This window comes from Bufo bufo, chromosome 6 (genome assembly GCF_905171765.1).
Source record: "Bufo bufo chromosome 6, aBufBuf1.1, whole genome shotgun sequence".
Classification (NCBI taxonomy): domain Eukaryota; kingdom Metazoa; phylum Chordata; class Amphibia; order Anura; family Bufonidae; genus Bufo; species Bufo bufo.
In genome coordinates this window covers 188,946,139-188,961,759 of record NC_053394.1, presented here as the reverse complement: position 1 = coordinate 188,961,759, position 15,621 = coordinate 188,946,139, and the positions used below count along the sequence as shown (strand labels likewise).

At 43.0% G+C, this 15,621-nt stretch overlaps 1 protein-coding gene across 1 annotated transcript in view; it reads left to right on the top strand.

Moving 5' to 3' along the window:
* LOC121003272 (oxysterol-binding protein 1-like) overlaps positions 1–15,110 on the top strand; it is a 362,083-nt gene extending 346,973 nt beyond the window's left edge. The window contains 1 exon segment of the mRNA XM_040434977.1: positions 13,733–15,110. Coding sequence (XP_040290911.1) covers positions 13,733–13,875 — 143 coding nt within the window. The 3' untranslated portion in view covers positions 13,876–15,110.
* Positions 15,111–15,621: the final 511 nt, after the last annotated feature.

The window sequence follows — 15,621 nt, the reverse complement described above, 5'->3', positions numbered from 1 at the left end:
ATAAAATTAATCAAGTGAAAAAAGGAAAAAAAAAAAAAAACTCCCCTTTCCTATTATTTTATAATAAAAAACTGAAAAAAACAACAAAACACACATATTAGGTATCGCCGCGTCCGTAATGACCGGCTCTATAAATATCACCAATCTACATTATCCACCCTGTCTGATAAATACCATAAAAAAATAAAAACGGTGTAAAAAAAAAAAGCAATTTTTGGCACCTTACATCCCAAAAAGTGCAACACCAAGTGATCAAAAAGGCGTATGCCCCACAAAATACTATCAATCTAACCGTCACCTCATCCCGCAAAAAATTTGTCCCTACCTAAGCCAATCGCCCAAAAAAAATAAAAAATATGGCTCAGAATATGGAGACACTAAGGCCCCTTTCACATGGGCGAGTATTCCGCGCGCATGCGATGCGTGAGTTGAACGCATTGCACCCGCACTGAATCCCGACCCATTCATTTTTGTGGGGCTGTTCACATGAGCGGTGATTTTCACGCATCACTTGTGCGTTGCGTGAAAATCGCAGCATGCTCTATATTCTGCGTTTTTTAACGTAACGCAGGCCCCATAGAAATTAATGGGGTTGCGTGAAAATCGCAAGCATCCGCAAGCAAGTGCGTATTCGGTGCGATTTTCATGCACGGTTGCTAGGAGACGATCGGGATGTGATGACCGAAATGACGTCACCACAGGTCCTGTTACTGCACACAGCTAAGATGAAGACAGGAGAGATGCCGGCTGCGCGATCAAGTGGATTAAGGTGAGTTAAATTTTTTAATTTTTTTTTTTTTTTTTTTTTAAACCCTCCAGCGCTATTTTACTATGCATTCTGTATTCAGAATGCTATTATTTTCCCTTATAACCATGTTATAAGGGAAAATAATACAATCTACAGAACACCGATCCCAAGCCCTAACTTCTGTGAAGAAGTTCGGGTTTAGGTACCAAACATGCACGATTTTTCTCACGCGAGTGCAAAACACATTACAATGTTTACAAAATGTTTACAAAATCGCGCATGTTCCCGCAACGCACACGCACATTTTCCCGCAACGCCCGTGTGAAAGAGGCCTAAAACATCTTTTTTTTTTTTTTGTTTAAAAAATGCTGGTATTGTGTAAAACTTAAGTAAATAAAAAAAAGTATACATATTGGGCATCGCCGCGTCCGTAAGAACCTGCTCTATAAAAATATCATGTGACCTAACCCCTCAGATGAACACCGTAAAAAAGTTTTACAAAAAAAAACATTTTTTGTCACCTTACATCACAAAAAGGGTAATAGCAAGCCATCAAAAAGTCATACGCGCCTTAAAATAGTGCCAATCAAACCGTCATCTCATCCCGAAAAAAATGAGCCCCCTACACAAGACAGTCGCCCAAAAAAATAAATAAAACTATGGCTTTCAGAATGTGGAGACACTAAAGAATCTTTTTTTTTTTTTTTTTTTTTTTTATGCTTTATGTAAAACTGAAACAAATAACCAAAAAAGTAGTCCTATTTGGTATTGTCGTGTCTGTGACAACCTGCTCTATAAAAATACCACATGATGGTCAGTTGAATGTTGTAAATAAAAAATTAAAACTGTGCCAAAACAGCTATTTCTTGTTACCTTGCCTCACAAAAAGTGTAATATAGAGCAACCAAAAATCATATGTACCCTAAAATAGTACCAACAAAACTGCCACCCAATCCCGTAGTTTCCAAAATGGGGTCACTTTTTTTGAGTTTCTACTCTAGGGGTGCATCAGGGGGGCTTCAAATGGAACATGGTGTCAAAAACCAGTCCAGCAAAATCTGCCTTCCAAAAACCGTATGGCATTCCTTTCCTTCTGCGCCCTGCCGTGTGCCAGTACAGCAGTTTACGACCACATATGGGGTGTTTCTGTAAACTACAGAATCAGGGTCATAAATATTGAGTTTTGTTTGGCTGTTGGCTCTTGCTTTGTAACTGGAAAAAATTGATTCAAATGGAAAATCTGCCAAGAAAGTGAAATTTTGAATTTTTTTCTCTATTTTCCATTAATTCTTGTGGAACACAAGAATTAATGGAAGTAAAATCAGTTAGTAAAATCAGTTTTGAATACCTCGAGGGGTGTAGTTTGTAAAATGGGGTCATTTTTGGGTGGTTTCTATGAACTGGTCCTGAAAAAGAACAGAATGGCCTGGATAAGATCTCAGAATGGCCTGTATAAGTAAAAGCGTTTTAAAGTTATTCACACATAAAGAGACAATGGTCAGATTTGCAAAAAATGGCCTGGTCCTTAAGGTGAAATATGGCCGTGTCCTTAAGGGGTTAAAGGCTGATATCACCGTTTGCTCCTTTGTCTCACAACCGAAAACGACCGCCAGAAGTATAATCGGGAAATCCTTGGTGTAGTGTGCGTCGATGTGTGCGCAATTCCTCCAAAATAACATCACAGAGACGTTTTCAAGTAGGATCTAATAATGTGCCTGCTTCCAAATGCTAGGCGAGGTTTATTTATACCAGAAGATGGAAGGCGGTCTTACAATCATGACCAATGGGGAGACAGGTTATGGTATGGAATGATTGGCTGGAAGGTGGTCTTACAATCATGACCAATGGGGAGACAGGTTATGGTATGAAGTGATTGGCTGGCAAAGATGTGAATGATCGCGTGAACTTATGTTCACACACTTATTCACGCCCTTTCCGTTGCCGCACTTATCCTCGTGGATGAAGAAACCTTTGTTCGACGGTCCCCATCCCTCCCGCCTCAGCCAGCGCCATGATATTGGTATCCTGCAGGAATACCAGGCCGGGCACAAATCGGCTACAGGTCGGGACGACCAGACCATCGTGCGAAAGTTTCTGCGCGACGCGAATGCTAACGAATCTGCGCATCTCCATAGGATAGATGGCGACCATACGGTGAACAATAATTTTTCCACAACAAGGCTATGTACACCTTTTGGAGGCAACTTATTTTATTATTGCATTTTACAGATTTTTGAATAAAAATTTATTTTTTCAATTGGCCTTTATTAAAAAATATTGAGACGTTTTGTCACAAAGGGCTAACTATTTTCTAGCTGTGTGACTGGTACTTTCACTTTGTGCCAGTCATCTAATAAACCTTATCTCTAAACTACTGAGAGGTTATAAACTCTTCCTTAAGCCACATTCTTATCAGTAAGATAAGAACTGAGCTATAATGAGTGTTTAGGAGGTCAGAGAGCAGAGGAGTCAGGCTACTTTCACACCTGCGTTCAGGTGTCCGCTCGTGAGCTCCGTTTGAAGGGGCTCACGAGCGGTCCTGAACGCAGCCGTTCAGCTCTAATGCATTCTCAGTGGAGGCGGATCCACTGAGAATGCATCCGCCTGCCAGCGCTCAGCCTCCGCTCCGCTCAGTGAGCGGACACCTGAACGCTGCTTGCAGCGTTCGGGTGTCCGCCTGGCCGTGCGGAGGCGAGCGGATCCGTCCAGACTTATAATGGAAGTCAATGAGGACGGATCCGCTTGAAGATGACACCATATGGCTCAATCTTCAAGCGGATCCGTTCCCCATTGACTTTCAATGTAAAGTCTGAACGGATCCGCTCAGGCTACTTTCAGACTTAGAAATTTTTCTAAGTTATAATGCAGACGGATCCGTTCTGAACGGATGCAAACGTCTGCATTATAGGAGCGGATCCGTCTGATGAAACATCAGACGGATCCGCTCTGAACGCTAGTGTGAAAGTAGCCTCAGTCTGCTCCCCAGATGACTGAAAAGACAGAAAATCCAAATGGTACTACTAGAGCATCTCAGTTCTGTACAGAAAAAAGGATGCCATATTTTTAATAAAGACCAATTTAAAAAATATATTTTTAGCTCAAAATGAATACAGTAAAAATAATTTAAAAAAATTCCCCAAAGGTGTACATAGCCTTTAACCACCTCAGCCCCCAGTGCTTAAACACCCTGAAAGACCAGGCCACTTTTTACACTTCTGACCTACACTACTTTCACCATTTATTGCTCGGTCATGCAACTTACCACCCAAATGAATTTTACCTCCTTTTCTTCTCACTAATAGAGCTTTCATTTGGTGGTATTTCATTGCTGCTGACATTTTTACTTTTTTTGTTATTAATCGAAATTTAACGATTTTTTTGCAAAAAAATGACATTTTTCACTTTCAGTTGTAAAATTTTGCAAAAAAAACGACATCCATATAGAAATTTTGCTCTAAATTTATAGTTCTACATGTCTTTGATAAAAAAAAAATGTTTGGGTAAAAAAAAAATGGTTTGGGTAAAAGTTATAGCGTTTACAAACTATGGTACAAAAATGTGAATTTCCGCTTTTTGAAGCAGCTCTGACTTTCTGAGCACCTGTCATGTTTCCTGAGGTTCTACAATGCCCAGACAGTACAAACACCCCACAAATGACCCCATTTCTGAAAGTACACACCCTAAGGTATTCGCTGATGGGCATAGTGAGTTCATAGAACTTTTTATTTTTTGTCACAAGTTAGCGGAAAATGATGATTTTTTTTATTTTTTATTTTTTTCTTACAAAGTCTCATATTCCACTAACTTGTGACAAAAAATAAAAAGTTCTATGAACTCACTATGCCCATCAGCGAATACCTTGGGGTCTCTTCTTTCCAAAATGGGGTCACTTGTGGGGTAGTTATACTGCCCTGGCATTCTAGGGGCCCAAATGTGTGGTAAAGAGTTTGAAATCAAATTCAGTAAAAAATGACGAGTGAAATCCGAAAGGTGCTCTTTGGAATATGGGCCCCTTTGCCCACCTAGGCTGCAAAAAAGTGTCACACATCTGGTATCCCCGTACTCAGGAGAAGTTGAGGAATGTGTTTTGGGGTGTCTTTTTACATATACCCATGCTGGGTGAGATAAATATCTTGGTCAAATGACAACTTTGTATAAAAAAATGGGAAAAGTTGTCTTTTGCCAAGATATTTCTCTCACCCAGCATGGGTATATGTAAAAAGACACCCCAAAACACATTCCCCACCTTCTCCTGAGTACGGAGATACCAGATGTGTGACACTTTTTTGCAGCCTAGGTGGGCAAAGGGGCCCATATTCCAAAGAGCACCTTTCGGATTTCACTCATCATTTTTTACAGAATTTGATTTCTAACTCCTTACCACACATTTGGGCCCCTAGAATGCCAGGGCAGTATAACTACCCCACAAGTGACCCCATTTTGGAAAGAAGACACCCCAAGCTATTCCGTGAGGGGCATGGCGAGTTCCTAGAATTTTTTATTTTTTGTCACAAGTTAGTGGAAAATGATGATTTTTTTTTTTTTTTTTCATACAAAGTCTCATATTCCACTAACTTGTGACAAAAAATAAAAACTTCCATGAACTCACTATGCCCATCAGCGAATACCTTGGGGTCTCTTCTTTCCAAAATGGGGTCACTTGTGGGGTAGTTATACTGCCCTGGCATTCTAGGGGCCCAAATGTGTGGTAAGGAGTTTGAAATCAAATTCTGTAAAAAATGACGAGTGAAATCCGAAAGGTGCTCTTTGGAATATGGGCCCCTTTGCCCACCTAGGCTGCAAAAAAGTGTCACACATCTGGTATCCCCGTACTCAGGAGAAGTTGAGGAATGTGTTTTGGGGTGTCTTTTTACATATACCCATGCTGGGTGAGATAAATATCTTGGTCAAATGACAACTTTGTATAAAAAAATGGGAAAAGTTGTCTTTTGCCAAGATATTTCTCTCACCCAGCATGGGTATATGTAAAATGACACCCCAAAACACATTCCCCACCTTCTCCTGAGTACGGAGATACCAGATGTGTGACACTTTTTTGCAGCCTAGGTGGGCAAAGGGGCCCATATTCCAAAGAGCACCTTTCGGATTTCACTCGTCATTTTTAACAGAATTTGATTTCAAACTCCTTACCACACATTTGGGCCCCTAGAATGCCAGGGCAGTATAACTACCCCACAAGTGACCCCATTTTGGAAAGAAGACACCCCAAGCTATTCCGTGAGGGGCATGGCGAGTTCCTAGAATTTTTTATTTTTTGTCACAAGTTAGTGGAAAATGATGATTTATTTTTTTTTTTTTTTTTCATACAAAGTCTCATATTCCACTAACTTGTGACAAAAAATAAAAACTTCCATGAACTCACTATGCCCATCAGCGAATACCTTGGGGTCTCTTCTTTCCAAAATGGGGTCACTTGTGGGGTAGTTATACTGCCCTGGCATTCTAGGGGCCCAAATGTGTGGTAAGGAGTTTGAAATCAAATTCTGTAAAAAATGACGAGTGAAATCCGAAAGGTGCTCTTTGGAATATGGGCCCCTTTGCCCACCTAGGCTGCAAAAAAGTGTCACACATGTGGTATTGCCGTACTCGGGAGAAGTTGAGGAATGTGTTTTGGGGTGTCTTTTTACATATACCCATGCTGGGTGAGATAAATATCTTGGTCAAATGACAACTTTGTATAAAAAAATGGGAAAAGTTGTCTTTTGCCAAGATATTTCTCTCACCCAGCATGGGTATATATAAAATGACACCCCAAAACACATTCCCCACCTTCTCCTGAGTACGGAGATACCAGATGTGTGACACTTTTTTGCAGCCTAGGTGGGCAAAGGGGCCCATATTCCAAAGAGCACCTTTTGGATTTCACAGGTCATTTTTTACTGAATTTGATTTCAAACTCCTTACCACACATTTGGGCCCCTAGAATGCCAGGGCAGTATAACTACCCCACAAGTGACCCCATTTTGGAAAGAAGAGACCCCAAGGTATTCGCTGATGGGCATAGTGAGTTCATGGAAATTTTTTTTTTTTGTCACAAGTTAGTGGAATAGGAGACTTTGTATGAAAAAAAAAAAAAAAAAAAAAAATCATCATTTTCCACTAACTTGTGACAAAAAATAAAAAATTCTAGGAACTTGCCATGCCCCTCACGGAATACCTTGGGGTGTCTTCTTTCCAAAATGGGGTCACTTGTGGGGCAGTTATACTGCCCTGGCATTTTCCAGGGGCCCTAATGTCTGGTAAGTAGGTAAATGACCTGTGAAATCTGAAAGGTGCTCTTTGGAATGTGGGCCCCTTTGCCCAGCTAGGCTGCAAAAAAGTGTCACACATCTGGTATCTCCGTACTCAGAAGAAGGTAAGGAATGTGTTTTGGGGTGTCATTTTACATATACCCATGCTGGGTGAGAGAAATATCTTGGCAAAAGACAACTTTTCCCATTTTTTTTATACAAAGTTGGCATTTGACCAAGATATTTATCTCACCCAGCATGGGTATATGTAAAATGACACCCCAAAACATATTCCCCAACTTCTGCTGAATACGGAGATACCACATGTGTGACACTTTTTTGCAGCCTAGGTGGGCAAAGGGGCCCAAATTCCTTTTAGGAGGGCATTTTTAGACATTTGGATACCAGACTTCTTCTCACGCTTTGGGGCCCCTAAAATGCCAGGGCAGTATAAATACCCCACATGTGACCCCATTTTGGAAAGAAGACACCCCAAGGTATTCAATGAGGGGCATGGCGAGTTCATTGAAAAAAAAAAATTTTGGCACAAGTTAGCGGAAATTGATTTTTTGGATTTTGTTCTCACAAAGTCTCCCTTTCCGCTAACTTGGGACAAAAATTTCAATCTTTCATGGACTCAATATGCCCCTCAGCAAATACCTTGGGGTGTCTTCTTTCCAAAATGGTGTTATTTGTGGGGTGTTTGTACTGCCCTGGCATTTGAGGGTCTCCGCAATCATTACATGTATGCCCAGCATTAGGAGTTTCTGCTATTCTCCTTATATTGAGCATACGGGTAATGAGATTTTTTTTTTCCGTTCAGCCTCTGGGCTGAAAGAAAAAAATGAACGGCACAGATTTCTTCATTCGCATCGATCAATGTGGATGAAAAAATCTCTGCCAAAAAAAGAAAAAGGAGGGGAAAGGCGTCTGCCAGGACATAGGAGCTCCGCCCAACATCCATACCCACTTCAGCTCGTATGCCCTGGCAAACCAGATTTCTCCATTCACATCAATCGATGTGGATGAATAAATCATTGCCGGGATTTTTTTTTTTATATATACAAAGTGTTTGCCAAAGTATATGAACACCGCCACCTCCTCAGCTCATATGCCTCGGCAAACATATCTTTTACTGCAGAGGAGAAATCTCGTCTTGCAGCGCCGCATACACCGACTTGCGTGTAATCTGACAGCAGCACAATGCTTCTGTCCGAATGCACATCAGTGCTGCAGCTGGTCGATCGGTTGGTCCACCTGGAAGGTAAAAAAAACAAAACAAAAAAGAAAAAACCAGGCCGCAAAGCAATAACTTTATTAACTTTAGAACAGAACATATTAACTTTTTTAAACTTTTTTAACTTTTTTACTTACCGGTAATTTTTTTTTTGTTTAGTTTTTTTTACCTTTATAGAACAAACCTCTCCTTCCCCATGGGACAATGTGCAAAGCGCAAATCGCCCAAAGATGTGGCGAAGTACGTTATGCACTTTATCCCAGGTGAAAGGAGAGGTTTGCAGCAGCTGAGAGTAAAAGGGCCCTAATAGCCCTGTGTGCCTGTCCTGTGAGATGCAATCCCTATGCTAGGTGTACCTGTGTGTGGTACTTCCGGAAACACTCTCCATAGCATAGGGCAGGGTGGTCAGCACAGTCAGGACAGAAATAGCGGGTGTCACGCCTTATTCCACTCCTGCTACAGACACGACATCTTTTTCGGGGTGACGGTTGGGTTGAGGTACCAGGAACGACACTGGGGAAATGTCGCTCGTGTAGACGGCTAACTACACTGGGGGATGGGGCCACGGAACCTCCTGGGTAAAGGAGGTTCTCGATGATCTCTTCCTGGAATTTGAGGAAAGATCGTGTTCTCCCAGCCTTACTGTAGAGAACAAAACTATTGTACAGCGCCAATTGAATTAAATATACAGACACCTTCTTATACCAGCGTCTGGTTCTGCGGGAAACTAAATACGGAGACAACATCTGGTCATTGAAGTCCACCCCTCCCATGAGCGCATTATAGTCGTGGACACAGAGGGGCTTTTCAATGACACGGGTTGCTCGCTCAATTTGGATTGTCGTGTCTGCGTGAATGGAGGAGAGCATGTAAACGTCACGCTTGTCTCTCCATTTCACCGCGAGCAGTTCTTCGTTACACAAGGCAGCCCTCTGCCCCCTTGCAAGACGGGTGGTTACAAGCCGTTGGGGGAAGCCCACGCGACTAGTTCGCGCGGTGCCACAGGCGCAAATCCGTTCTAGAAACAAATGCCTAAAGAGGGCCACACTTGTGTAAAAATTGTCCACATAAAGATGGTACCCCTTGCCGAATAAGGGTGACACCAAGTCCCAGACTGTCTTCCCACTGCTCCCCAGGTAGTCAGGGCAACCGACCGGCTCCAGGGTCTGATCTTTTCCCTCATAGACACGAAATTTGTGGGTATAGCCTGTGGCCCTTTCACAGAGCTTATACAATTTGACCCCATACCGGGCACGCTTGCTTGGGATGTACTGTTTGAAGCCAAGGCGCCTGGTAAAATGTATTAGGGACTCGTCTACGCAGATGTTTTGCTGGGGGGTATACAAATCTGCAAATTTCTGGTTGAAATGGTCTATGAGGGGCCGAATTTTGTGGAGCCGGTCAAAAGCTGGGTGGCCTCTGGGACGGGAGGTGGTGTTGTCGCTAAAATGCAGGAAACGGAGGATGGCCTCAAATCGTGCCCTGGACATAGCAGCAGAGAACATGGGCATGTGATGAATCGGGTGCGTTGACCAATATGACCGCAATTCATGCTTTTTTGTCAGGCCCATGTTGAGGAGAAGGCCCAAAAAAATTTTAATTTCGGAAACTTGGACTGGTTTCCACCGGAAAGGCTGGGCATAAAAGCTTCCCGGGTTGGCGGATATAAATTGTGTGGCATACTGGTTGGTCTCTGCCACGACTAAGTCCAAGAGCTCCGCAGTCAAGAACAGCTCAAAAAATCCCAGGGCCGAACCGATTTGAGCCGTCTCAACCCGAACTCCAGACTGGGCGGTGAAAGGGGGAACTACAGGTGCGGCTGAAGTTGGTGACTGCCAATCAGGGTTTGCCAGCACCTCAGGGATTCTAGGGGCTCTACGGGCCTGTCTTTGCGGTGGCTGCGACGGGGTAACTAGTGCACGTGCCACCGTACCAGCTTCAACTGCCCTTCTGGTGCTCGCCACGTCACCATGTTGTACGGCAGTGCTGGTACTAGGTCCAGGGAGGGCTGCGCTGCTGGTGTATGCCTCACCACGTGATCCGGCAGCGACAGCCCCACTCTGCTGCTCTTGAAGCGGATCCTGCATAACCTGTGGTCTAGCGACATGGGGCCGGGTACGCCTGGTGCTGCCAGGGACCTCCACCTCCTCGTCCGAACTTTGGGTCAGAGAGCCACTGCTTTCCACAGGTTCATATTCTGACCCGCTAGATTCATCAGATGAGGGTTCCCACTCCTCATCCGACTGGGTCAGAATCCTGTAGGCCTCTTCAGAAGAATACCCCCTGTTTGACATTTTGGACTACTAAATTTAGGGGTATTCCCTGAGACTACCCAAGAAAAAAAGCAAACCTGTCTTACAAAGGGGAGGCTAGCGAAGTACCGGAGGCCGCTGCGGTTGATAAAAAATATCAAAACTGATTTTTTTATCGCCGCAGTGCGTGTAAAATGAATGTGCAGTGATCAAAAAATATATATTTTTTGTCACTGCGGTGGGGCGGGCGTGGGTGAACGCACGTGTGGGCGACCGATCAGGCCTGATCGGGCAAACACTGCGTTTTGGGTGGAGGGCGAACTAAAGTGACACTAATACTATTATAGATCTGACCGTGATCAGTTTTGATCACTTACAGATACTATAAAAGTACAAATGCTGATTAGCGATACGCTATTCAGCGAATAAAAGTGACTGCGGTGCGGTGGGGTGGGCGCTAACTGACGCTAACTACCTAACCAAGGGGCCTAAACTATCCCTAAAACCTAACAGCCAATACTAGTGAAAAAAAAAAAGTGACAGTTTACACTGATCACTTTTTTTCCTTTCACTGGTGATTGACAGGGGCGATCAAAGGGGTGATCAAAGGGTTAATTGGGGTGCAGGGGGGTGATCTGGGGCTAAGGTGTAGTGTTGGTGCTACTCACAGTTCAGTCTGCTCCTGTGCTGGATCCAACCGACGAAAAGGACCAGCACAGGAGCAGACAAGCCATATAACAGATCATATTTACTAATATGATCTGTTATATGGCTTGTGATTGGATTTTTTAAAAATCGCCAGCCTGCCAGCCAATGATCGTTGCTGGCAGGCTGGTGACTAACTTGTTCTTTAACTTTTGCCGGCCCGCGATGCGCATGCGCGGGCCGGCTTGGAGCGAAATCTCGCGTCTCGCGAGATGACGCGTATATGCGTGACTGTGCGCAGCGCTGCCACCTCCGGAACGCGAATCTGCGTTAGGCGGTCCGGAGGTGGTTAAGGTGAAAAATGACTTGGACGTGAAGGGGCTAAATGTGGCCTGACCCAGGAAGAATTGACGGCACAGTATGTTTTCAAACACGCTGTTTAACACAGTCAACCATGCTGTCACGGTAAGTGGGGATAAGAGGAACACCAAATAAACGGCGACAGGAAAACAGACTAGGCCTCAAAGCTAAAGAAGAGGGAATAGTAACCTCCTAACAGTCCCTGAGCCTCTCCCTGACTTCTGACAGTATGAGCAAGTCTTGATGGTGAACGAACTCATACGTTGGAACCTATGCCCTGCTGATACTGTCGCAAACCCTAACTTAGGGAGCGCGGAATCAGACAGCCGGTACCTTCCACCGTGAAGGGACCAGCGTCTCCCTGAGACCTAGAAACAACACACACACCAAGAAGAAACTTAGCTTGAGACGAAGGGAAGCAGATTATCCACAAACAACCAGCATAGAACTCCAGAAGGAAAATATCAACCACAAAGTCAGCAATAAGAGACAGACTTAAATAGAGCCTCTTCACAGATGACGAGCAGAACCTGTGGAGAGGTGGGATCCTGCCAGCAACAACAAACAGAAAGGAAACACAGAAAGACCTGTCAGATAGACTCACGGCACGCAAGTCTATCTGATCTTCTCAGATCTCACAGGGGAGGCAGTGACGCATGCATTTACCCAAAGCTATATATGTTAGTGTCACTGACATTGTTTGCTATTGCGATATTACTAATTGCGATTGCTTGTTCTCATACAGCTGCATTGTTTCTGGGCAGCAGATCGCTGTTTAGACAGCATGATCTGCTGCCCGGAAATAATCATTTAGGTTCCTGCACAAACAACAGTTTCGCCCGATGAACAAGCGTCTCACTCGTTCATTGGGTGATCTCTGCTGCACCTTTTCACGGGCTGATTGTTGGGAACGAACGTTCGCAGGAACGTTCATTCCCGATTATGTGCACATCTAAATCCATCTTTAATTAAAGCTTTGGCTTCATTCCTGGTTGTTTACGGTTGTGTAATTCTGTTACCATCATTCCATTACCAGAGTGAGTAATTCCGTTACCATGGTTTTTAACAACAGGTTATCGTCCGGCACTTTAAAAGGCTTGTCTCACTTCAGCATGTGGCATTTATCATTTAAAAGAAGTTAATACAAGGCACTTAGTAATATATTGTGATTTTCTATATTGCCTCTGGCTTGATTAATTTTTCTATCTTATTATACATTTCTTGTTAAATGACTCAAGCTAGCAAAGGAGGCAATATGGACCATCACAATACATTAGTGTCTTGTATTAACTTTGTATACATAACTGCCATTTGCTGAAATGAGACAACCCCTTTAACTTTTTCGTATAACTGAACCCCTTAACAAATCATTACAAAATACTAATTAAAATCATTCTGCCGGTACAAAGTGCTGACTGAAAAATAAAATTTTATAGTAACTGAATTACAAGAAACTATAGCCATCTTAAAAGCAACCAACAATACATTTTTAAATATTTGCTAATTCCAACATTTTCAAAAACTGCACACTTTGTATCCTAGAGTAAGTTACTTTAATGTTTAAACATGTTTTTCTATTGGTTTTTAAAATTCAACCATCATGGCTCTGTTCTCACAGAATTGTCTTCTTGTTACCTCATCCTATATAAAGTACCTTTATATCATTCTTCCGCTATAAAGCCCCCACCTGCTTTCGTGTACATTTGATGAAAGATGGTGGCGTTCTTGTGATTTACCTGCAAGACTGCTTCCTCAGCTATCCACACATCTGTGCAGGCATTGAATTCTTGCAGAGATGCAGGATATTCTGTTACTTGTATCTGTTAAAGCACTGGATAAGTTCAGCCTCCGCGCAGAAATGGGGACAACTGAGAAAGCAGTCTTGTGGGTAAATCACAAGACTTCTGCCATGTTTATCATATGTACATGAAAAACACTGTGTCCATTGTTTACACCGTGTACACATGGGCAGCCGGGACTTTGATTTGCACAGAGGGTGGATGATATAAATGTTCTTTTAATTTGATAGTGCAAAATCAGTTTGCCCTTTTTCTCTGTAAAGTGGCCAACCCCTTCAAACATTGTGAGCCTCATGAACATGATTAATTTTGTCATTCCATCCATTAATGCCATTGATTCACCTCCAATAATATAAATGAGAGGTTGACACTTCTCTGCCCTTCTTCATTATAGCATTATATATGTACAATAAAGTATAACTGAAAACCTCTATTCACAGATTCCCCAGTGGATTCATACAAACCTTTGTGGTTTGACCGCAAAATGGATCCCATAAGCAAAGAAATTACATACATTTACCGTGGCACTTACTGGGATACTAAGGAGAAGCAAGATTGGAGCGCCTGCCCAGATGTCTTCTGAGGAACAAGGGGATGTTGCAGTACCTTGATCCCCTCCCATTTTCTTCCACCCCATACTCTGTCCTTGTTTTTACCTTCGGCGATGCCTTACTGACCCTAGTACTGGCCCCTCTGAATAGGGCAATGCTCTGCAGATCATCTCAGTGAATTAAGGTCGTACTTTCTTATAATCTCCTCCCCTTTTCCTCTAATCATCAGCAATTCAGATATGGATCTGAAACTTTTAAAGTAGCGCTTATACCACTGGCGATAAAGCACTTAAAGGGCATATGTCTTCAGATTTGTACCTATGAAACTGGCTGTTTCTGTTGCATGTGCGCTTGGCCCCATGTTCATATGTGCCTGCATTGCTTAAAAGATGTTTAAATATATGTAAATAAGCCTCTATGGGCATCAGGGGTGTTGCCATTACACATAGAGGCTCTGCTCTCTCTGCAATTGCTGTTCTCTCTCCACTTTAATTGAAAGGGCCAGGCAGTGAAAAACGTCATCACGCCTGGCCCTGTCAATCAAAGCGGAGAGAGAACAGCAGTTGCAGAGAGAGCAGAGCCTCTGGGTGTAACAGCAATGTCCCAGCTGTGCCTAGGGTCTAATTTGCATATAGGAAAACATTTCTTAGCAATGTGGACAGATATGAACATGGGGCCAACACAGATGTCAATAGTTGCCAAGCGCACAAGGAAAAGGTCAGCCAGTTTCAGAGGTAAAAATCTGCTGACAGATGCAAGCACAGATTCAGCCTTTAAGCATTACAGGCGTGACATAACCATGACAAAATATAGTGGCCCTCAATCAGGTGACAGAATTATTTTGTTTTACTAGTTTTGTTCTTGGGAGTTTCTCTGTCTGGTCTGCAGAGCATTGCTTTGATAAAATACTTTTCTCCAGATCTCTGAACCATCTCACAGCCCCCACCTTAAGCACTAGGGTGGGTGGGGGTAGTTGTCTGCCTTATGTCTGAGAGAATCTCTGATTTTTGGATATGTTTTTTTTTTTTTTTTGTCTTTTTTTTGAGGGGATGGAGATGAAGATATGGGAGGGAGTGTACAATTTCTTAAACCTCTGGTATTGATTTTGGGTTTACAATTGAGGGTTTGCTCTGTTCTGCCCTATATATAATATGTATGTATATTTTTCATTTTTCTCCCATCACTACCTCTCGCTGTGTGTCTCACCTTTTTCTCTTTCTCTGATTCTGTGCAAATACTAATTTAAATAAAGATCAGATTAGACTTCTCAAGTTCTCCTCATGGGATTTAAGTTTTCTGGAATATTGCACTATTTTTGATTTGTTTTTACATTGCATTGAACCCAACCCCCATAATACAGTGAATTAGCCACAACTCAGGTAGTGTAATACAGTGGTAACAGTTAGGTCCTCAGCAAGAGTGGAGCTGACGGCTGCCGACTTTGTAGTAACTCATTATGTTTCCTCTGTTGATTGCATTGATCAGGAGATTTCACCTAGGAAGAGGTACCTCATACACAAATGCAGTGTTGTTGAACCCTGCTCAAAGTTGGGCTGGTTGACTGATTCTCCTAAAGGGACAATATTTGCAAAGTTAAGCTGGATTTACACAGGCCAACTAAGTGGACGATGGGTGGGAAGGAAGCATTCCTTCCCGAGAGTTGGCTGTTCGTTAAGTGGAGGAGACCTCTGCATTGCTATTGCGATCCCTTGGCTCTACAGGACATGTATAGATAATACTGTGCTGTTCAGTTGACGTATGCAAGCTTGTGGGTAAGG